Genomic DNA, 24,351 nt, shown 5'->3' on the forward strand with positions numbered 1-24,351 from the left:
AGAAAAATAAGACTTAAAAGAATTTTATATTGTATTTGTCAATCTCCACTCCCATCCATCTGTTTTACATCCATGAGTTTGAAATTATTTGCTTTTTTTCTTACTGTGGGTTTAGGTTCACTTACCACTAGCTCTAAACCAAGTGTAAACCAAGCTCTGCTTCTATGTCTGTGATCTTATTGCTTCATGCCAATTTTTTCCCCATGTCTACTTGCAGAGGAAGCTTCCAGTCCTCCTCCTTGGACGTTCAGCAGAGTTACGGCCTGGTGAATTTGTGGTTGCAATTGGAAGTCCATTTTCTCTCCAAAATACAGTCACTACTGGGATTGTTAGTACTACCCAGCGAGGAGGCAAAGAGCTGGGACTTAGAAACTCTGATATGGACTACATCCAAACAGATGCCATTATCAATGTAGGACACTTTTATAAATATCTTACATTAATGTATACTTCTATATTAAAAGCATATAATACCGTTGACTTTTCTGGGGATGTCATGATTTTCTTTGTCTTTGCTTTCCATTCTATCCTATGGCACTCTATTTTTTGTGACTTCTCATCCAATAATAACCACTTCTGACCTGCATAGCTTCTCAAGATTTGACGAACAAGAAGAACTCCATTTGGCTTATCACACTGTTTTGTTGGGTCTTTGGTGTCCTGACATACCTTTCAAATCTATCACTTTTATTTTATTTTCCTTTTATTTAAGGTTTTGATTACTGGTACTTGTGGGGTGTTAATCCTTTTATGACTATGCATGTATAGTTTAGCCTGATTTATCATAGAGCAATGCACTGATTATTGGCAGTGCTGGAAAGATCTGTTAAAACTCAGTTCGTCTTCATCTTTTGGATTAGTTATTTGGCATAAGGACTTTTGCAATTATTCTGCATTAATTAACTCCAGAATTATACTGTGTAGTCTTCTTATTTATAATGACTGTGGGTTTACCAACTCCCAATTTCATGTTTTTTTACCACATAATAACTAAATTGATCATGAATTAAACATTTTCAAACAGAAGTAGACAAGTCAATTTGTCTGGAAGGACCTTCTATTATATTTATTCCATTTAAGTTTGACTATTTACTTCCCTTTAAGAAATTCTGTGAATAAGTAAATGTGAAGATCATTTCTAGAATGCATTAGGAAGCAAATATATTTCAAAACATAAAATATATTTCTAAATCAGTGTAAATGCAAGATTAAAAGGCATTTTCTTCCTAAATTTTACAGTATGGGAATTCTGGAGGACCTTTGGTGAACTTGGTAAGTTTTTTTTTTATTTAAAACTTTGAGGTTTGGGACTTTATAAATAATAATACTTTTTTCCATGTCCCCCACAAATAATAGATTTTATTTAATCATTCATTCTTGATTCTATGTGTTGCCTTTGAAATTCAGAATTCAGATTTTGTACTATGTACATATTTGAATGTGCATTGATTATATAGTCCATTTTGTGACTGCAACAAGTTGGCATGAAAAAGTTTAAGGATACTGTCATCCAGTTGCACCCAAATTGGAAATAAAGCTAGATTTTATTTTGAAGGCAATATTCAGTGTCTCGCTGAAAATCAGTTTAAAACTATTGATGCTATATGACGAATAAATTACAGATAAGAGTGCTAATGAAATTTACAGAATAGGAATTGGAGCCTTTGTTTGAAGATTTATGCTTACTTAACTATTCACATTATTACAGGATGGGGAAGTGATTGGTATTAATACTCTGAAGGTCACTGCTGGAATCTCCTTTGCAATACCATCAGACAAAATTAAAAAATTCCTTACTGACTCATATGACCGACAATCCAAAGGTATTGTACTATACTATGCAATAGTAGGGAGACAAAGGTAGAAGTCCTCGGGCTTGAATTTTGAAAGGTAAGTTTCTAAATTCTGCCCAATTAATAAGCCAGTACATCATTGAAGAAATCATATCATCTGTTCCTTATTAGTGTCCTGGTTTTTTATTGTACTATTTATGTGAAATAGCATTAAGATATTATATCTTACCTTTTTATTAGATGCACCCATTAATATCAAAGGTGCGTTTCATTATTGCTTTGGTCAATAGAAGCTGTCACATAATGCTTTTTGGTAAAATAAATTACCAGCTTTAGTCACATCCTGACCACATGCAAGAATGATCAGTCTTTTGTAATATGTTACAAACACCAATGAAGTTCAGATTTGTTTGCTTAATAGTATTTATATACCAAGCATGATTATACAGTACTACTCTATGCAAACTAGGTATATTTAATCTGAAGATGGCCTTGAAAATCAGCATATTGTTGCCTGCTTCCCATCAACTAGGGGCACCTGAAGTGCAGTAATAATATAATGATAATAAAATGCCTATAGGAAAAGAAATGGAATGAATAGAAATTGGATATAAGAAAAGAGGATGTGAAATCTGCTTTGAATAGAGTGAAAGGAATTATATTACAGACTACGCCAATTACATTTGAAAAATTATACATTGTGCAATGATAAAATGAAAGAGACTGAGTATGAGGAAAAATGCATGTAATGATTACTGCAAAAATAAGGACAAGAAAGCACTATATGTTATTGTATAATGTGTATATACAGATAGTCCTTGACTTACAAACACAATTGGGACCAGAATTTCTGTTGCTAAGCAAGGTATATTAAGTAAACCACACTCAGTTTTATGATCTTTTTCTTGCCACGGTTAAGTAACTCACTGCAAATTGTTGAGTGAATCACACATTCTAATGAATCCAGCTTCCCCTATTGACTTTGTCAGAAGCCAACTGGGAAGATAGACATGATGTCAGGATGCTGCAGCCATCATAAATAGATGCTGGTTGCCAAGCAACCAACGTTTGATCACATGACCATGTTGGGGACGGTGCAGTAGTCATACGTATGAGGACCAGTCGTAAGTCACTTTTTTCAGTGTAGTTGTAACTTCAACTGGTCGCTAAACACATGGTTGTAACTACCTGTAAGGTGTTAGGGTCAATTTCCTGACAGTTAGAACAATTAATCAGTGGAACGACTTGCCTCCAGAAGTTGTGGATGCTTCAACACTGCAGGTTTTAAAGAAGAGATTGGACAACCATTTGTCTAAAGTGGTGTAGGATTTCCTATTTGAGCAGAGGGTTGGACTAGAAGACCTCCAAGGTCCCTTCCAACTTTGTTTAATCTGTTATTCTGTTAAGTCTGTCAGATGATTGTCAAATCACAATCTGTAGTATGTTAGATTTTTTTGTTTTGTTGCTTTAGATGAGGGGGAATAATACTTTTTTTTGTCTTTTTGAAACAGGAAAAGCTGTAACTAAGAAAAAATACATTGGCATTCGAATGATGTCTCTCAGTCAGGGGTAGGTTTTAAAACTACAACTGTCTTGATTGCAGGCACTCCTGAACTCAGAATCCTGATGCTTAATGTCAGGCCCATTTGTAACAGCATCATTTTTATCCATAATCCATCCACAAAGCAAGTATATCTGATTCATGCAGATCTATCTACTGCACAAGGCAGAATATGTGACATACATCACCAAAACCTTGCCTGGCCTTATGTGAAATCTAAGGCATGTTTCAGGTCCTTTACCAACCTCAAGGCCAGGGCCACTGAGGATAGTGGTAGTTATGAATATTTGAGAGATAGTTGGGTTTGAGTGCTTATATGTTGGATTGGGGGGGAGACAAGTTTGGGATCCTGCTGGCAAAGTGATTGTCCTAATAGGCGGCAGGATCCCATCCCTGACCTGATGAACCAGTCTCTGGGAGGAATCTAGGACAATTCGCCACAGTCAACTTATCATGGCCAACTCACTGCAGGAGAATTCAGCACTGTATCGATCATTTCATTCAGTTATTTGTATTATTGGTGATCACGTTTTTGTCAAAAGTATTGTAACTCTTGTATTTCTGGATTGATTTTCTTTTATTATTGTTGGCCACAGTTCCATTGAAATTAATTTAATTTTTGAATCTTGAATTGACCTGCAGCAAGTTGTCCTATGGTGAGTTGGCCGGGGCAAGTTGTCCCATTCCGTTCTAGGAGTTCTGGGGGATATATTTGACAAAAACCCCGATTGATGTATTTCTGATTTCTTTTTCATTCGACTGCAAAAATGAAACAAAATTGCTTAGTGTGAGCCAGTAATGAACTTCTAGGCAAAATATTGTTCCATATTGTGAGCAAAACATATTTTTATTTCATGGACAGCAATGTTTATTCCAATAAACAAGTGAAAGAATTTTGTCTCTTGTTTTGTTTATTCCTTAATAGATTTGTTAATGTTTCAGAAGCTAAATGACTTAATTGTTTCTGATGCATATAAACATAACTGTTCCTTTTATAAATCTTTTGATAGTATCATTATGTCCCCACTAAATAATCAACTCATGTCTTTTGTCTTCTCCAGTAAAGCTAAAGAACTTAGGGAACGCTATGAAGATTTCCCTGATGTTAATTCTGGAGCCTATATTGTTGAAGTAATTCCAGACACACCAGCTGAGATGTAAGTTGAAGAATTATTGTTTTGTGCTTATCAAGGTGCTTATCTTTCATTTATAACTTACAGATGAAACTCAAAAAATTAGAATATCGTGCAAAAGTTCATTTATTTCAGTATGCAACTTAAAAAGTGAAACTAATACATGAGATAGACTCATTACATTCAAAGCAAGATAATTCAAGCCGTGATTTGTCATAATTGTGATGATTATGGCTTACAGCTCATGAAAACCCCAAATCCACAATCTCAGAAAATTAGAATATTGTGAAAAGGTGCAATATTCTAGGCTCAAAGTGTCCCACTCTAATCAGGTAATTAAGCCATAACATCTGCAAAGGGTTCCTGAGCCTTTAAATGGTCTCTCAGTCTGATTCAGTAGGAATTACAATCATGGGAAAGACTGCTGACCTGACAGTTGTGCAGAAAACCATCATTGACACCCTCCATAAGGAGGGAAAGCCTCAAAAGGTAATTGCAAAAGAAGTTGGATGTTCCCAAAGTGCTGTATCAAAGCACATTAATAGAAAGTTATGTGGAACGGAAAAGTGTGAAAGAAAAAGGTGCACAAGCAGCAGGGATGACCGCAGCCTGGAGACAGCTTGTCAGGAAAAGGCCATTGAAAAGTGTGTACTGAGTACATATGCATGCTTATACTTTTCAGAGGTCTGATATTGTTCTATGTACTATCCTTGTTTTATTGATTGCATGTAATATTCTAATTTTCTGAGATTGTGGATTTGGGGTTTTCATGAGCTGTAAGCCATAATCATCACAATTATGACAAATCACAGCTTGAACTATCTTGCTTTGCATGTAATGAGTCTATCTCATATATTAGTTTCACCTTTTAAGTTGCATTACTGAAATAAATGAACTTTTGCACGATATTCTAATTTTTCGAGTTTCACCTGTATAACTTTTATAAGCACCTTGATAAAATAAATAAATAAATAAGGAATTAATATTAACAGAATCGTCTGTGAGATATTTGAGAAAACCTGCTAGATCCTCAATTCTATGATTTAAAAACTGCTGCCAATTCTAGCTGCTCTTATGATTGCAAAAAGATTTCAGTAGTAGGACTCAAAAGTAGCTGAAGCCCATCATTTGCATTGAACAAGGCTTCTACTGGCATTGTTATAGCTTGATGTCAGGTCACTTGTTATATATGCTTACCCATATAGTGTCTGTGCCATGTCCAGTGAGCTTAGAATACAATGCAGAAAAGTTAATGTTGATGAAATGCAATTATATAGTCATTTTTGTGTAGCACTATCCAGTGTTTAAAGTGTTATACATGTGTTACCTTTCAAATAATATTATCTTCATATTACAGATGAGGTAGGGAAGGAAAGAAGGCAAAACAAATGAGTGATTTGTATAAGATCTGGCTCACTGTGTTCTTAGTTCTTGGCTCTACCTTGTATCTATTCGCTAATAGTCTGCATTGATGTTCAGATTTATCAGGATATTGTTGAAGATGCATCACATAACTCCATCCACTAGAAATAATACTATTTAAGGCTTCTTAATGGGAAGAGTTAGATCAAGGTGGGGAACAATGGCCACTGTGGACTTCAAGTCTCAGAATTCCTGAGCCATTATGACATCATAATGTCATAAAAGGGCTATCGTTCCCTTTCGTTAGATGGTTCTGTGTGAAATATAAGGCAAGAATGACCAGAACCCGAAGTTCTGAATTTTATTACTTTAATTCATTTTTGGTGCTGCCTGACTCCAGAATGATTCTGGGTAGCACTAGAGTTACAACTAATTTGCAATTGAGTAAGTTAGAAGTGAAGAGTGTATGCAATGGCAATCCTATGAACATTCTTTTGACACATAAGGCATATTACTATTCAGGTAATCTCTGTACTTATTTCTTCAAAGGCTTAATTCTTCAAAGAGAACTGTTCATTTCTTCTTCTTTATAGTCTTCGCCGCTTCAGACATAGCTTGAAAGTATTATCACAATTTACCCTACTTAACATTAATGTTTAATGAATGTGTACTCCTTATTAAACTATTTTTTTCTGGAGCTGTCATACCTACAGCAAGGATGAAGTTTCTTCATTTTCTTCATTTCATACTAATGATCTTCCCGAGCACTGTAAATGGTAGCCTGTCAAGAAATTAATAATTCCTTAAAATGCTTCTTTTGAAAGAACTGCTTGTGTAAGGTATTTCTCTTTGCATGAGCAAACCTTATGAAAACTTTGTGGCTACATAAAATATCTGTGCTCGGGGGTTGATTCATGTCTCCGCTTGTTAAGTGGGTTTGTCTTTCCGTAAGGCATAGCTGGAGTTTGTCTACAAGACAGGACAAGATGAGGTGGGGGAAAGAATGCTGAACTCTTCTCATTAGCTTCAGTGCCACCAACATGAACGTGGTCAAGCTTGATGGATAGATTTACTCTTGCTCTAGAGGTCTAACTTTAATTTCTCAATCAGAAGAAAAGTTTGTAAAAGAAGGCAATGAAGGTTGCAGCCGTTAGACATCATGTAAGGTTTATTTCATAGAAATGTTTAAAAGATTCTAAAAAAAGGAAATTGGATCTATTTTACTTCTTTAAAATGATCATTGAAGTACTAACCCCCTCTCTAAATTAACAATTATATATTAGATAAATTAAATAACAATTAGACAAGTGTAGAACAATTGTTATTTCAATTTTAAATCAATGTCCCAAAATCTGCTTATTTTCTTATTAAATATTTATGTTGCTTTTATGCTGTCTTTCAACAAAACCTCAAGACGGAAATTATAGCAGAGATTAAAAATGAACCTGACTATTTTTAAAACTGCCATTAGAAACATATAGAGATGAAATCAATATTAATTCTGAAGGAAACCCATTTCACAATTTGGAATTGTTAAAAGATCTTTCCAGTGTGCCTCAGAAAGTGGATCTTTACAAATAGGCCAGGTTTCAAATTTAATTTTTAATCTATCTCATGTATAAAATGATAAGCTCATACGATTGGGCATTAGGCAATAGCTGCATTTTGTACCAGTTGGCTCTCTCTGGAATCTGTTACAGGAATCTAAATATATACTACAAAGACTCTCATACTGTTTTATGCTTATGTAGTGAGAGAGTTGAACCAACAAGGCAATAAAGATGCTGTAGAAGGTAAAAGGGGGTGGGGGGAAATAACATCCTATATATGTTCCATGTAGTACATACAAATTAATTATTATTAATTATTATTATTATATCAACTTTCTTTACTCTGGGCAAAACTTTATAATGAGAGGTACGTAATCATGGATTCTTTATTAAGGGATGCGTGTTCACACTTGTTTTGTCTAATGTCACTGGAAACTTCCTTTCTTTTCCCAAAGTAAGCATACATATACTATATTGGCCAAATAGTAGTTTCTTGGATTGAATTATGATTCCCATATCTTGAAGTATCTTGATATAGAAAGCAGGTGTGAATCTTTTATTAGACTAATATTTTTTCTCGTTTATTTCAGAGGAGGCCTGAAAGAAAATGATGTGATTATAAGCATTAATGGACATCCAATAATTTCTGCCAATGATGTCAGTGACATTATCAAAAAGGAGAGTACACTCAATATGGTAGTACGCAGAGGGAATGAGGACATTATTCTAACAGTTATTCCTGATGAAATTGACCATTAAATAGAGACATGAGCTGGATTTCATGCTACAAGCAGGCACTGGACTGATTATATTATCTCTGTGCTGGTACAGAAAACAGTAGATTTTGACCAACTATCCAACTATGTTTAGTGGTATTGTATTGCTGAATAAAATAATTTTTCAATAGGTTAAGTGTTGAAGCTAATACTTTAGCTATTCTTACTGTGTGCTTTGTATTCTTTGTGGAGTCCTTGGTGCTCTCTGAGCTACAATTCAAAATAGACAATAAAAAAAGCTAAAAGAGACATCTTCTCCAGCAGCCTACACCCAGATAAGCAGGGATTAACACCAGAAAAACAATCAAGCAGAAAGTAATATCCTAATCAAGGATCTACCAAGGAGAAAACTTCATTTCTACCCACACAAACTATTCTATAACAAAGAACACACTCCATAGTCACTAGCACTGATAAAGTTATCTAGTTATGTAAGAAACAGCAACAAACAAGCACCCAAGCTAGAGATCACCAAGGACCACACAGTTCAATCTGAGCTCCATATGTTATTTTTTATGTCTTTTTATTGGATACTCCCATCTGTTTCTACCACTTTAGTGATCATCCATTCTAATCTCCAAGATAAACTACCTGTGTAACATACATTGCAGTATTCCATTTTTTAGTAGCTTGATATTTCCTGAAGATACAACTGTTAACAATATGAAAATATTGGAAATAAATGACTTGTACATATGCAAGTCCTAAACCTATGCTGATATTTTTTAAAAAAAAACCTACTGTAATTTAATTAAAGCACTTTCACTCATATAATGTGTTATTCCTGGAAAAAAATGTTCTATTTTTTTCAGATAGAGGCTAGTTTGAAGCTTAAATACCATTTATTTTACTATATAGGATGTATATTATATACTGTGCACACTATACTATGCACATGCACAGACATTCTTGCTTACTCTATTAAGCCAATGCTTTTATTCATAACTTTCATATAAAGGACCACATTACTGTCCCTTGGTAGTTCCATCCAGGATGTGCTATTGTGAATGTAAGAAATATAATAGGCTCATGGTCTATGCCTTTTTTCTGTCATTGTACAGGATGTTCTCTAATTGAGTTGACTTACATAGTATCAAAGGCCACTGATTTGCTTCATCAGCAGCCTAACCTTAATAGATCAATGTGAAGTTAGCTGATGGTTCATTCCAGATCTGAGAGCTATTCATGTGCTTCCTCAGTCAATGCATAACAACATAATCTTCCAAAGTCAGTGTACTGAAATTGGAGAAACGCACAGTTTACATTGACAATTCATCAAACCACTAATCTACAATTTTATGGAAAGGCAATTACATCCCAAGGATCATTATGTACTATGATGTGCAAATATATGAAAAATTTCTGAGAAAACCAGCAATGACTAGTTTGTAGCTGAAGATGATTAACTGGTTGGAAAGAATTCTGCAGTGGAATATTTGATCAGTCAGTGCAAAATGACTAAATAAGTAAATTATTTTGGCTTGCCAACTAAAATCATTTTTGCAGGAACTTCCTGACAATTTTCTCTCAAATCTTGATACTTCCTGCTTCAAGTATTCTCTTTATTATCATTTCCAGCTGGGTTTATAGCATATATTCCATTTAGATGCAGTAGGCTGTGTGCTTAGGAACTACACAATTGTTGGGGCATACAAAAATATTGTTAATAAAAATGAAAATCTGAAAAATAACAATACATTCAAAACCCATACTGTAAATCCTATCAGTAAATATAAAAATTAATAAATAAAAATAAAATAATCTAAGGGATTGTTACTCCTTATTTGCCTTATTACCTGGAACTTTTTGAAAAAATAGATCCATGAAATATCTTTATAATTCTGAGGATCTGGGTTATTCCAACAGGAATCCACATGTTTAGGCCCAGCAGGACCTTGATATAGCCTTAGCTGGATTTGTATCTTTTCCCAAGGAACATGCAATAACCTGGGGAATGCTGTTTAACATCTGCAAAATTTAGAAATGCACTTGGGAAATATTTAAGACAAATACATCTGGAATATGGATGTATTGTAAAAGTTTAGAATTCCTAAAACAAAATCTAAAAGGGAGTTGATGTTGAATCAATGAAAATGAGAAGACTGGCCAAGGGGAAGGTGGAAGAACTGAGTGGAAAAAAATGGGAGAATTCTCTAACTCGATGTGTCTTAACCTTGGCAGCTTTCAGATGTGTGGACTTCAAGAATTCTCCAACCCTAAAAGTAATTGTAAATGTGTGTAAATCTTGCCTCCCTGAATTTGATCATTACAAAATGTTCGGTAATCAGCCGTAATAATATATATTATTAATAGACCAACTAATTGGAAACTTACCTGCTAAACAAAAATTGGGCTGGATCCAAAACCTGTAAATGGAGATAGATTGAATGTTTAGAAAGAACATGCATATCATTAAAAAAGCACAACAAAGAATGTTCTCCTTCCATCACCTCAGAGACCTCAGATTGCCCAAGGATCTGCTGCTGCAGTTCTATAGAGGAATTATTGAGTCTGTCATTTGTACCTCAGTAACTGTCTAATATGGCACAGCAACCAAACAGGACGGGGACAGACTTAAACAGATAGGACTGCTGAAAAAACAATTGTAACCAGCCTGCTTTCAATTGAGGATCTCTATACTGCACAAAATTGAAAGAGGGCTTAGAAAATATCTATAAACCTCTCACATCCCGGACATAAGTTTCAACTTCTCCCCTTAGGAACCTGCTATAGGGCATTGCATGCCAAAACAATTAGGCATAAAGATAGTTTTTCCCTCTGTGCCATCACTCTGCTTAACACCTAATTCCCACAGCATAGGCCTAATGATATTTACCCATGTAGTAGGCTGCATTGCTATTATCCTTGTCATCTCATCTTTCTCATCTCATCTTTCCTACCACCACCTCCTACTGGTGTCATGATTTATCACTTCTTGTTTGTATCTTATGATTTAACTATTATAATTTTGATTTATGATGTATGACTAATTTACTTTCTTTGTATGTACTTTGAGAGCTTATGCACCAGAGACAAATTCCTTGTGTGTCCAATCACAGTTGGCCAATAAAGAATTCTATTCTATACAATTTTAAATCATCATCATCATCTTTCAAAGAATTGCAAGACCCATAGATGATGCCCTTCTGAGAAGGGACTATGGCTCGCTGGGAAATTCTTGGACTTGAAGTCCATGCATCTGAAAGCAGCTAACATTGAGACACACTGTAAATCCTACAGATGTGTCTATGGTAAGGAAGCAGCATTTTCTCTTGTTACAAAGATTAAACCATCCAGACTATCCTTGTGACCTGAACCTAATGCAGAAGAGCTTATGTCCTATTGGTAATTTGAATTGTGTGGAAATGTTACTTCCCCCCTGAGTTTGGTCATTTTCAAAATATTCAGTAATCAGACTTAATATTATTGTATATTAATTTCAACAGTATTACAATTAACTGCAACCTTACCTGGCATTCCAGTTGGTTTCAATCCAGAATCTGTAAATGGAGATAAATTGAGTGATCAAAAAGGACATATACAAGTTTAAATCATCACCATCATTGTCAGTTTCACCATCATCTTTCAAACAACTGCAAGGTCATGATGTCCTTCTAACAAAGGACCATAGGTCCGTGGTTAAGAAATACTTCACATCATAAACTTTCTGATTCACTCCTCAGTTAATTTAACTTAAAGTTGAGAAAGCAAGTGATTAGTGTAACACTTTTGCTTGAGGCTTTAGAAAATCCTTGTCATAATTTATGACGGTGAGATAGATAAATAAATGACTTGACTTGTTGCAGCTTTCTTTTTTGGGAATTATCTTTTTTACAGGATTAGTCCTGTATTCCCTGTAGGGAACAAGACACTATCTCTGAAAATCCCTGTGATAGAAATCAAGCCAACTCTTTATTATAATATTTTAAAGCTTTTATTAATATGAAAAAGGCTTCAGCTAAACTTTTGGGTATGGGTTTCTTGGAACAAACAAAGGAAACAATCAAGAAAGTAGCTCCATTCCAGCTAAAATCCGGCATGATTTGCTGAGAGCAATGATGCAGGGCTTAGTCATAACTATTTGTTGTTCCAAAAATTTTAATGAAATTTAGTCATTGCTTAGTTGGTTAAGACTCATATGGCTTAGGTAAAAAAACAAAACCTACCCTGCTTAGTTTTTTAGAAGACTCAAAATTCTAGCCCCAACTGATTTAACAGCAAAGCAAACTTGCTTAGAAAGATTACTCTTATTCAAGACAGTTATGGAATCTCAAAAAAAAATAAAAGTCTATGGAGACTTTTCTAAGATTGCAGCTAAAAAAATAGAAGGGTTGTTCAACTATTATTACAAATAGCTGCTCTTGGGGCTTAATGTGCTTGATATTAATTGATATTAATTTGAGAAAGATCTCTGGACAGCAACTTCTATCATGCTGTCAGTGTGATTCCATTGATTCCATGTATTTTGACTCAAATAATACCCGTGGAGCAAAAAGCTACAGAGAATGTCTATAATGAGTACCTTTAATGTGTAGATAGGTACACATTAAAGAAGTTTACATTGAACAAAACCCTTTTTCTGATCCATCTCTAGAGAACTCTGATGAGATATTAACAAAAGTTCATTGCCAATGAATCTATGATCAATTCTAAGCAAAGAGAATTGTTGATGTGAAAAAAACTAAATTGCAGCTGAATACATGCTCCAAAGAAAGGAGAGCTACTAGTAATTCATGAAGCTTTGCTTAACATTAAATCGCATTTTAAAAGTTGCCAAAAGGACAGATTATTTCTGAAGTTATTTTTAACCTTTTTGCATACACCATTTAGTAAATGAAATGTTGAATCTTACTAACTGACATGCTCAATAGTTTCACGATGATGCATGATGATGAGCTATGCACTGAATAATTTATAGTAATAAACATATAAATAAATAACTTGACTAAACAATACAAATGAAGGAGAAGGATGACCTGCAAAATATATCTGGCAATGTTCATAAAGCAGAAGAAAATACCTACCAGAGCATATAACAGCAGCATCGTTGTATTTTCCACATGTAGCAGGACGATACTCATGTGGGCATGACATTAAAAAGTATTCCGACCCAGAGCAATCTACTTTAGTCATCAAAGGGCCTCCGTTCCCTTTACCAAAAGACCCGTCCGTCACAGCAGCAAGAGCAGTGCCACAGTGCAGTTCGTTGCAGACAACCTGAGCATCTCTTATGTCCCAATCGTCACCGCAAACCACATTTCTCCAGTTGCTAAAAAAAGTGACTTCAACACGACCAGCACATTGGTTTGGACCATCCACCAGCTGCATAAACACCACTTTAGCAGGGGACGAAAAGCAAAAATGATTGCTGTCAGCACAGCTGATTATAGACATATTTTCAAAATTAAGAACAATGCATAAGTTGAGCTTTGTTTTTCATCTGTGTCCCCCATCAAAAAGAGTGGAATGATGGGAACTGCATTTTAGTCAGTTCAGGTAGTCCTCGACTTACAACCACAATTGAGCCCAAAATTTCAATTGTTAAGTGAAACAGTTGTTAAGTAAATTTTGTTCCATTTTATGACCTTTCTTGCCTTTCTTGGTTGTTACATGAATCACTGTAATTGTTAAATTAGTAACACGATTGTTAAATAAGTCTGGCTTCTCCATGACTTTGCTTGACAGACGGTTGCAAAGGGGGATCACAAGACCTTGGGACCCTGCAACTGTCATAACTATGAACCAGTTGCCAAGCATCGGAATTTTGATCATATAGCCAAAGAGATGCCATATGATCGTAAGTGTGAAAAACGGTCATAAGTCACTTTTTTCAGTGACTTTTCAGTTGTAACTTTGAATGGTCACAAAATGAACTGTTGAAAGTCAAGGACTTCCTGTAGTCAGGAAAGCTATGTTCAATTTTAAAAGAGAGCTTTCAGTGTCATTGCGACTTTTATTATTTTTTTAAAGTTGCAGATAGAAAAGAAGTTGCAACCTTTTCAACAAGTTTACAGGATTATGGGAGGTCTGGAAAAGGTCAAGTATGGATAGAGACGATGTGAAAAGATCTCAGGAGAACAGGCAAACTGGGTAGAACCTGGTGGAAGACTGACGAGCTGCATGGAGAAACTAGAAGAGAAGCAGCCAGGGATGAGGAGAGGCCAGTGGGCTGGGCAATGCAAATAAAAGAGAGGAATTGGCCAGAAATAGAGTAGCAGGCGAATCCCTTGGACTACAAAGTGATCAACCTGGTCAGTCCTAGAGGAGATCAACCCTAACTACTCTTTAGATCCTGAAGATGAAACTCAAATACTTTGACCATCTAATGAGAAGGAAGGACTCATTGGAGAAGAGCCTGGGAAAATTTGATGGCAAAAGAAGTAAATGTGAGCTTAAATGGACTCCTGAGGATAGTAGAGGACAGGAAGGCCCGGAGGAACATTGTCCATGGGGTCGCAATGGGTCTGACACGACTTCACAACTAACAACAAGAGTAGCAGGCAAAGCAAAAGGGATTAGATCAGCAGGAAGGGTGAGGAAGAGAAGAATAGAAGAAAATACATGTACTGTAGCTCAGAATTGTAGAGTCCTTGGGGCTCATCAAAGCTCAGTGAGCACCAAAGACTCCATAGAAAAGATTGGAAAGTCTCAAGGATTGTGGGATTTGTGTGGTTCATTGGATACTCCATCAAGTCATATGTGATCCACAGGTCTTACATTTTGTACTACTTGATGCAGTTTTAGGCCTTTAATGTGGAACTATTTCATATTTAATAATAACTCTTTAACAATCTTTTGCATGTCATGCATGCTATTCTAGAGAGAGATATGTAGTTTAATAAGAGTAAGTTCTCTAAGTTGCTTTTAAGAAACAGTAGTAAGTTTTGTCAAGTTATTAATCCATAGTGCCCTATTCTTTAGAGAATAGAGAGTCACAATAATTAGGAAAAAAGTAAAATTTCAGGAAGAGGTCACAAGCAATCTTTATTCACTTCCAATCTTTATCTGAATGAATCAACTGAACTGAAATGTTGATTACATTCAGAGGATTTTCATTTGCTGAACTTTGTACATTCATAGTTTACTGAAAGTTTTAAAGAAACTCATTTCATGCAAAATATTTTAAAAGCTACTGTGTTTTGTTGAAAAGAAAAGACCCCAAACACACACTCACCATCTCCTTCAGTTCCAGCTGGAAGATATAATAAAATGTGATTATTAAATCTGCAACCTATTTACATCTATGTCTATAGATAGCACACAAATATGGACAAATAAAACTATTTCCCTCTTCACCTCAATAAAGTTCAACATCTTCATGTATTGTCAGGTAATCAAATATTTAACATCATATGATTGAGGTTGTGCAATGTGCACTAAAAACTAAAACAGCTGGTGAATTGCAATGGTAAAAGGTCATGCAAATGCTGAACTTTGTAGAATTTTGTTTATATTCCGGGTGTTAGTTTTCTATAATTATATTGATCTAAATAGGACTCTTGTCTGCTGAATCACTACATCTGCTGCTGTTAAACTCTTCTTTTTCATTAGCTATTGTGAGTGGTATGGCATGCTACCAGCTTTTATCTGGAAGAATTTGCTGAAATTCATCTTTTTTTTTGTTCACAGAAAAAAATAGATTTTGTTTTAGAAGTTGGAAGTAACAGAATAACAGTGTTGGGAGGGACCTTGGAGGTCTTCTAGCCCAACACCGTGCTCAAATAGGAAGCTCTATACCATTTCAGACAAATTGTTCTTTCATCTCTTCTTAAAAACCTCCATTGTTGGAATATCCACAACTTCTGGAGACAAATTGTTCTATTGATTAATTGTCTAACTGTCAATAAATTTCTCCTTAGTTCTAGGTTGATTATCTCCTTGATTAGTTTCCATCTGTTGCTTCTTGTTCTGCTTTCAGTTGGCCCCTCTTCATTGTGGCAGCCCCTTAGATATTGGAATGTTGCTATAAAATCACCTCTAGTCCTTTTTATTAACTAGACATACCCAATTCCTGTAACCATTATTTCTATATTTTAGTCTCTAGTCCCTTAATCATCTTTGTTGCTCTTTCTATATTTTAGTCTCTAGTCCCTTAATCATCTTTGTTGCTCTTTCTAGACTAGAGTCTCAACATCTTTTTTATACCTTGGCCACCAAACTGGATGCAATATTCCAAGTGCTGTTTTACCAAGTCATTATAAAGTAACACTAACACTTCCTGTCATCTTGATTCTGTACCTCCATTAATGCATTCTAGGACTGTGTTTGCTTTTTTGGCAGCTGCAGCAAACTGACTCATCTTTAAATATCGACTAGCACTCCAAGATCCCTCTCCTTCTGTATCTTGAGCTTATCTTCTGGCTATTCCTGCCAGCTTGGTGTCATTTACAAGTTTGATGAGTTCCCTTTCTATCCCTTCATCTAAATTGTTAAAGAGTACTGGGCCTAAGACAGAATCTTGGATTTCCCCCACTGCATATTTCTCTCCATATAGAAGCAGTTCCATTAAAGACTACACATTGAGTGTGTTTGGTCAGCCAGTTACAAATCCATCTGATAGTGATGCTGTTTAATCCACATTTTTCTATTTTATGAAGTAGTAGGTTGTGATCTACTTTATCAAATGCCTTACTGAAGTCCAAGTAAATTATATCCACAGCATTTTGCTGGCTTACTAATTTGTCACTTTGTCAAAGAATGAAATAAGTTTTGTCTAGTATGATCTGTTTTTTGCCAAACCCATATTGATTTCTGGTTATGACTTTGTCATCAGACTTCTATCACTGGCATATTAATTTCATGCTTCTTTGCCTTCTTCATTTGGTTCTGAGCAATGCACTTTGACTTTTGAAGGTAAAGCAGTCCTACATGAACAGAATTTCAGAATTTTGAATTAACCATATCCATAGTAATATCTACTAATGGTTTTATTCATAATCTTCCCTAAGAACTATAATTATAAAAAAATTATAGTGGTCTTAGTTCCATAGAACTTGCAAAATCATAAGCATTCAAAAGTTGATACCAAACTCCACACTGTGAATCATTAACACTATTATTGTGAAGACTTTTAATGTAAAAAATATTCCCAAAGTAGCCCTTTGCAACCTATTTCCCACAAGTAGTGATGAAAACTGGAGGATACCTGCTTTGATGAGATGCTCCACAGTTTGGTACATTATTATTATGTAAGAACATAGGAAAATATTCATAAACATGAAAAAGAAAACTTACCTGGTTTATACTTTTCATCTGTAAAAAAACAATTTTTATAAAATTAAAGCATTAATGATTAATTAATCATTATCACATGGTGTTGTTTAAACTTTTTTATTTAAGATCTTTGCTTAAGGCACTGCTTAGCACAAATAGTAAACTGAACTGAGAAAAACGAGATAAGTAAGAGGAAAAAATTACACATGCTTCTTGGTTAATGACTGCCTTGTTCAGTGACAATTCAAATTCTCATGGCCTCAACTGGTCCTCAAACTTGTGGCCATCACAACATCCCTGCAGTCACATGATGACAATATGGTTGCTTCTCAACTGACATGCATTTACAATGGTTGCAGTGTCCCACAATCACATGCTTGGTATTTGTGACTTTCACAGCCAGCTTCTGACTAGCAAAATCAATGGGGAAGCCTACAGTAAGTTGCAAGCCATGATCACATGATGTTGCACTTAACAACCACAGACAAATCTTTTAATTACTGAAGCAGAGCTGACATTATAAGCTGGGCACAGTCATGTAATATTTCATTCAGTGACTGCATTGTTTCGTATCAGAGTTGCTGGTTCCTGTTGTGGTGTGTTAAGTGAGACCTACCTGTATTTTGTTCTCTGAACCTGTTTAGAATGGCCTTCAAATGCAAATCAAATGCTGAGCAAATTGAGCATGTCGTGATTGCTCTTGAGCGGTGGTAGGTTTCAATTTATTTTACTACCGGTTCGCTCGTAAGCTCGCATGACACTTCTGTGCATGGACAGAAGCGCAAAAGCATCCGGGCAGGTGGGCGGAGCCTCCTGCCACCGCCACTACCAGTTCTCCCAATCAGGGGTGAACCAGCAGAAACTCACCTCTGCTCTGGAGGTTTAACTTTAACATTATTAGTATTTGAGGCTCTTCTACAGTTTACTTCTGGATTGTGTAGCACTGAAAGAGTGGGAAATGTCAATGACATTGGAGTTGTGGAATAGCATTGTTCTACACTGGTTAACTGAACAATTAAGAATGATCATTTTATGTAATAAGGTTTCCTCTTCCTTAGAATTCAATCAGTAATTGCTCAAACAATGTTTGAACTTCTGCCTTCACAAAGGAGAATTTGATTATACCAGACATTCTCAAATAAGTCTCTGCCTTTCCTAGGGGACCAACAGATAAACGATCAGAACTTCCCACATGATTATCTCTTTCCATATGTTCACATTTATCCAAATAGTAACAGAATGCCATGGGAACTACCATGAAAGAGGCAACAACCAACAGACCATACAGTATGCAACAGGGAATATGTGGAAGGGCCATTCAAGATTTGCCTTCAAGTACTGGTTCTGTTTCTTTTTTCTATTGCAGACCCATGGTTCATCTTGAATGATTTACTGAAAATATCGCTAAAAGGGATTACACGGACATTTGAGGAAACCCACATTTAGCATACTTTAGTGTAACATTTGGTAAGACACTACTAATAGTTTAAACTGGGATTCTGTTAACAACAGCAATTGGGACTGCAGGAATTGCCCACCCTTTGTGATGCGGTTATGCTTTATGACCAGCCCACTTTGTGAGAGAAATTCTGGTCCCAAATGCTGTTGTAAGTGAAGGAGTAGTTTGATCACCTGGAAAGTTCAAGTGAATAATGTCCTCCTTCGTCATGGGCCCCAACCTCTGAAACAGAATATATAAGGACAACCTGCTCTCTTCTAGGGTTCCAGAAAACTTTTAAAACCTGGCTTTGATCCCAGGGCTGGGCTTGATGTATCAGTGTTATTGTATTTCTTTTTGTTCGATTTGTGTTGTTTACAAGTTAGTTTTACTTTAAGATGTCTGTTTGATTTGATATTTTAGGTTTTATAGATTTTCCAATTTCGTATGCTGCTTAAAGTCTATAGCTGTGATGGCGAACCTATGGCACGCGTGCCAGAGATGGCACTCAGCGCCCTCTTTGATGGCACGTGAGCTATTGCCCCAGTTCAGCTCCATTGTGCATACGTGCGTGCCTCCCGCCGGCCAGCTGGTCTTTGGGTCTCTGCCGCGCATACCAGGGGGATGTGGGGAGCGTGTGCATATGCATGGGGGTGGGGTGTGTGCAGGGCGCCCAAATGTGCGGGCTGTGGGGGGAACATGGGCATGTGCAAGGGGGGGTGGGGCGTATGTGCATGGGACAAGCACACATTGCATTTTGGAGGTTCAGGTGCGCGTACACACATTTGTGTATGCATGACTGTGCTTTGGGCACTCTGTCCGGAAAAGGTTAACCATCACTGGTCTATAGGATTTTAGCAACTAATACAACAAGAAACAATAAAATGGATATCTGTAGTTATGGAACCATCTTATCCTATGAGTGCCTCTAAAGCAGGGATCTCCAACTCCCGGTCCATGGACCTGCTCTGGTCCGTGGCATGCCAGCAACCCGGGCTTGCATACAAGTGACCCCCCCCCCAGGGGATTTAAGCAGCACGCAAAAACACACTCCCTCTGGCCCATGGAAAAAACCTTTCTTCACAGAACCAGTCCCTGGTGCCCAAAAAGTTGGGGGCCGCTGCTCTACAGTACTATTTAGTGAATAACCATATTAATTCCACACTTCCAGTAAAAAAATCAAGACTTAAGAAAACCCGCACATACCTGTACAGAGAACGGTAGCATCCTGTTGATGACTGCAGTTATGCACTTCCCATCCAGGGTTCTCACAATCCCATAGAAAAAATTCATCTCCTTTGCATTGCACATCACTTAGGACAATTTTGCCTGAGCCTGAGCCAAATTTAGGCCAGGGCAGGGCTTCTACAGCATTCCCACATCCTAATTGTTGGCAAACAACCTGAGCATCTTTTATATCCCAGTTGTGGTCACAGACAGTTCCCCAGGCTCCTTCATAATACACTTCCAAGCGTCCCTCACAATAGTTGTATGTGCCGGCAAGTCTCAGAGACAGCCCTATGCAAGACCAGAGTGAACACATTAGTATTATTTACATCTAGAAGTGAATAAAATAGGGTAGGTTTAGTTCTTTCAATTCACAGAATAGACTTCCCTGATTCTGGGTGTATATCAAATATTCGGAGAGTTCTGGGAATTATAGTGCCAGCATCTGGAAAACTATCATATAGGTTACCCCGAGAATGAAAATTTCTTCAAACAGTACTTTAATGCAAAGTGAGTTTTAAATGGCAGAATAGTAGGTATTTATATGTATTTACTGTATTTTTAAGGAAGGGTAGTAGAAAACTCTGCGAAAATTCATACCACTTACTGGTAAGTACTTTTTTTCCCAAGCTACCCTGGAAGTGCCTTATTTTTATTTTGCTTTATGTTCTGTGACAAACATCCAAGTTCCACATCTAATTCTAAGCTGAATTCTCAGGTTTTACAATTGCACAGTTCTTTTCTACATATTTTTGCATGCACTTCTGATTAACAATAATGTTTTGCAAGACATTTACTCAAATACAAAGCATTTTTGAATGTCATTAGCATCAATATGCATGCTTTTTAAGTGTGCTTCCTTAATATAAACATTTGAGGGACATGACAAATAGCATAAGAATATTGCATTGCAATTCAATTTTCACAAACAATTTTCCCAATACAATTTTGAACAGGTATATAAGAGTAAAAATACAAAATAATTGAAAATGTTCATTAAAATGTGCACCAGACTAATTTCTTCCCCATATCTAAATGAGAATCTTCCTGTGATTGATTTTGATTATATGTGGTTGGGGATGTGATGTAAAAGAAAGTTGCATTTTTCAAAGGGAAATTTTTGCCTTTGCAAAAAGCACATTTTTCCTAGACGCTCATTTTGCTTTACTAAAGATAAGAAGGTATGAAATATAAGATTCATATATGCTAAGATTAAAAAAAAAAGTTTAATAAGTCTGACATTCCATCAGACTAACCTCGTGTTGTATGCAGTCACACTAACCTGGAGTTGGAGGTGTCCCCACGGTAGATAGAGCTGGCACTAAATTGAGATTAAAAGAGCAGATTATTACAATAATGATCACCATCAGTGCTATTATGATAATAATTTCCAAATGCATACAAACCCTTTGATTGCACTGTACAAAGAATACTGAATTCATACACAGGGACATTGACTAAAAGAATCAAAATCAAAAAATCAAAAAAATTAATCCCCAAAATTAAGGTATAAGGCATAGTTCCATAAAGGGGAGATAAATCATTACTTTTAGTAACCTGACCAATGTAAAAAATGAGCAATCCATTATTATACCAATGTAACGTTAGGGATTCTTGCCATATTTATAGTTGCTCTAAAAGTGGGTCAATCGAAGTAAAACAAAACAAAAAACTACTGAAACCCAATACTCACATCTTGTGCTTGCATTAATTCAACTAGAAATTTATATTTACAAAGCTACCACATCCAGGTGAAAAAATATCTGGTCAACTCCAAGATGGCAATTAAAATGCTCTATAGAGAAACTTCTTATTCTTTGCTGCCATCTTGTGGTTGCTTGAATTTCTCCAGATCAGATATAGTGGTCCAAAATAAATCTAATTGGTTTATTCATTTTGGATTGAAGTCTGATTCCCATCTTTTTTAAAAATAATTGAATCAGATGGAAATCAATAGCTTTTACTGATAAATAAGGTTTGCAAGGCAATTATCATGCAAAAAAGTTCTGCTTAATACTACTTTTGATTTATCGCTGTTGACAGTGACCCCTGTCCAAAAGTAGCCCAAATATTTCAGCTGTGATATTTAATACTATTATTATATTTCTAAGCGCTTTAATTTATACAAAAAGGTAACATTGGATTTACCATTAGTGGGGTTGAAGGATTAGTTTTATAATATCCCAAATCTGAATACCCTGGATCTGTCCTTATAGTTCAAGGGAGATTGAGAACCTGAGATATATCATGATCTATTATATCGCTCAGTTGTTATATTATTGGTTTTAACTAACAGACCAGGTGCACCTGATATATTTCATACTTTTCATTTTATTGGCAAATGCAGATACATGTTTTCTGTGCAGCTAAATATTGTGCTATAGCTTATTCTGGACTAATCAATGATAGTTTTCACTGATTGATTGCCTACGGAGTCTGGAATTTCCTTCCTTCCTTCCTTCCTTCCTTCCTTCCTTCCTTCCTTCCTTCCTTCCTTCCTTCCTTCTTTTCTTCCTTCTCAAGAGTGGTGATTCCCAAACCATCAGTCAGTCAATTGCATGCACAACTGGTGAGATGCTATGGTCCAGCCTAGGCGGGAATGCAACTACAGCTAATAAATTCTCAAGAAACTTTTTTATATATATAAAACACATGATGTTAGGAAGAACAAATGTAGTCAAACAGGTATATTTTCTTCGTAAAATAACTACTTTTGGGGGGGATGAATGAAGGAAACTTTCTTCAGGGCAGTCCTTACCCATAGTCTGGAATAGTGGAATTTAGACATAGATTTGATAGTACATTTGCTATGTATGAGAAAGTGGCTGGGCACTACATGCTCATGCATATTTAAGTCCTTATCAGTACTTTTAGAAGGAATACTAATTTTGATAATCTGTATTATATAAGAAATGAATCCATTCCCCTCCAGCCATTTCTGTTTGGCATCTATTCTTTTGCTTGAAAGCTACAGCTGCATCTGGAACTCAGTCATTTGAATAGCATTTTTGATCCCTTTCACTTGTCATTAAGCTAACAGAAATAAATAAAGACTCCTGGTGTTGTGGGCGTAAATTGAACAACAACAGTGGAGAAAGACACTAATCACCCCTTTTCTTGTTGCTCCCTTTTTTCTTTTTTGCAAACCCGTAGTCCCCCAAATCTGCTTGTCCCAATTAAAAGCAAGTTCAGGTTTCTGCTGTCATGCCACTGTTATATTGGTAACATATGCAAAGGATTTAACAACTTCACCAAGTGGGTCCTAAGTACAGCAGACTTACACATTTACCTTCTGGATTTCGTCTTCTTAAATTCTATCTTTAAAAAGTACTTAATACCACCATTAACTAATAAAATAATAAAACTGTTAGCCTTTGTGCATTGTGTCAGGATTATCATTAGCAGTTAAATCAGCATTTCCCTACTCCTGATATTAACTTCATTCTAATCTTTGCCCTTGGAAAACTACCTCACAGAGTTCAGTATAGATGCATAGTAGGTATGTTACCTGAGCCAGCATCCTGGAGTAATTCCGTAATTAGCATTAAAAATAGGGTGAGTCCCATGGCAGTATATGTTCTTCTGGGTCGTTTCCTTTTGTATAAAGACAGTTTGCATTCTTATATACATTGAGTCTTCTAAGGGAGTGGCTTACTGTTTCTTTTGCCAATAATAAAAGAAGAAAGAAACAAAAAGGTCAGTTAAAACTCTCTCTCTCTAATACACACACACAAAAGCAAACACACACACACAAACACACACAAAGACAGCTGTATCCTTGGTCACTGAACAACACCTTTTTTTGAAAGTTTGCTTCCTGAAAATCATTTGGCGACGATGATAGACCTCCTTCCAACTGAATGCAAATATAATTTCAGAATGACTGTATCTCATAGGAAACTTGAGAAGTATGAAATTAACTTTTAATGATGACAATGTATTTAATGGGATAATGCTTTGGACAGGCTGTATGAGTTCCCCGGCGCTAAAAGTGTTTTGCTGATGATTTTCATTTGCACTCAGTGCCTGAAGCATCTCACTGAAATGTTCAACAATACACGGCCAGCAATGATGGATTCCCAAAGAAACACCTTTCTAATGGATCATGCTCATAAGCCAAGGCCATTAACAAACGGTCAATGCCAGCACAGAAAATGAGGTGGTCAGCCTGTGTAAAGAAATTTGTTAAATCATTCTGGCAAAAACAGAAGATTTTTTTTTAACAAAACGCTCCTTGAGAGGTTAAATTACAGGTTATTTTTGTGATTAGCAACCACAAATTTACAGGATACACCCCA

The 24,351-nt window shown here is 36.0% G+C and overlaps 2 protein-coding genes and 1 long non-coding RNA gene across 3 annotated transcripts in view; 1 reads left to right on the forward strand and 2 right to left on the reverse strand.

The window, feature by feature from the left end:
• HTRA1 (HtrA serine peptidase 1) overlaps positions 1-9,933 on the forward strand; it is a 52,218-nt gene extending 42,285 nt beyond the window's left edge. The window contains exons 4-9 of the mRNA XM_081954284.1: positions 218-412; positions 1,240-1,272; positions 1,709-1,823; positions 3,305-3,362; positions 4,416-4,511; positions 7,990-9,933. Coding sequence (XP_081810410.1) covers positions 218-412; positions 1,240-1,272; positions 1,709-1,823; positions 3,305-3,362; positions 4,416-4,511; positions 7,990-8,158 — 666 coding nt within the window. The 3' untranslated portion in view covers positions 8,159-9,933. The remainder of the gene's footprint in view (positions 1-217; positions 413-1,239; positions 1,273-1,708; positions 1,824-3,304; positions 3,363-4,415; positions 4,512-7,989) is intronic.
• On the reverse strand, positions 4,908-15,372 carry LOC309392810 (T-cell differentiation antigen CD6-like). Its single transcript, XM_081954285.1, has 5 exons — positions 15,350-15,372; positions 13,200-13,511; positions 11,646-11,675; positions 10,510-10,541; positions 4,908-7,996 (listed from the first exon to the last, which is right to left on the reverse strand). Exons 2-4 carry the CDS (start codon positions 13,501-13,503, stop codon positions 10,513-10,515), a joined length of 363 nt encoding a protein of 120 aa, XP_081810411.1. The 5' UTR covers positions 13,504-13,511; positions 15,350-15,372; the 3' UTR covers positions 4,908-7,996; positions 10,510-10,512.
• A 4,666-nt stretch (positions 15,373-20,038) lies between these two features.
• LOC309393974 lies at positions 20,039-23,688 on the reverse strand. The gene is made up of 3 exons (XR_014175668.1): positions 23,562-23,688; positions 21,336-21,374; positions 20,039-20,344 (listed from the first exon to the last, which is right to left on the reverse strand). It is a non-coding gene; the product is annotated as an uncharacterized lncRNA (long non-coding RNA).
• Between the last annotated feature and the right edge of the window lie 663 nt (positions 23,689-24,351).

Source organism: Natrix helvetica, assembly GCF_964273705.1.
Source record: "Natrix helvetica genome assembly, chromosome: 5".
In the NCBI taxonomy this organism is placed as follows: domain Eukaryota; kingdom Metazoa; phylum Chordata; class Lepidosauria; order Squamata; family Natricidae; genus Natrix; species Natrix helvetica.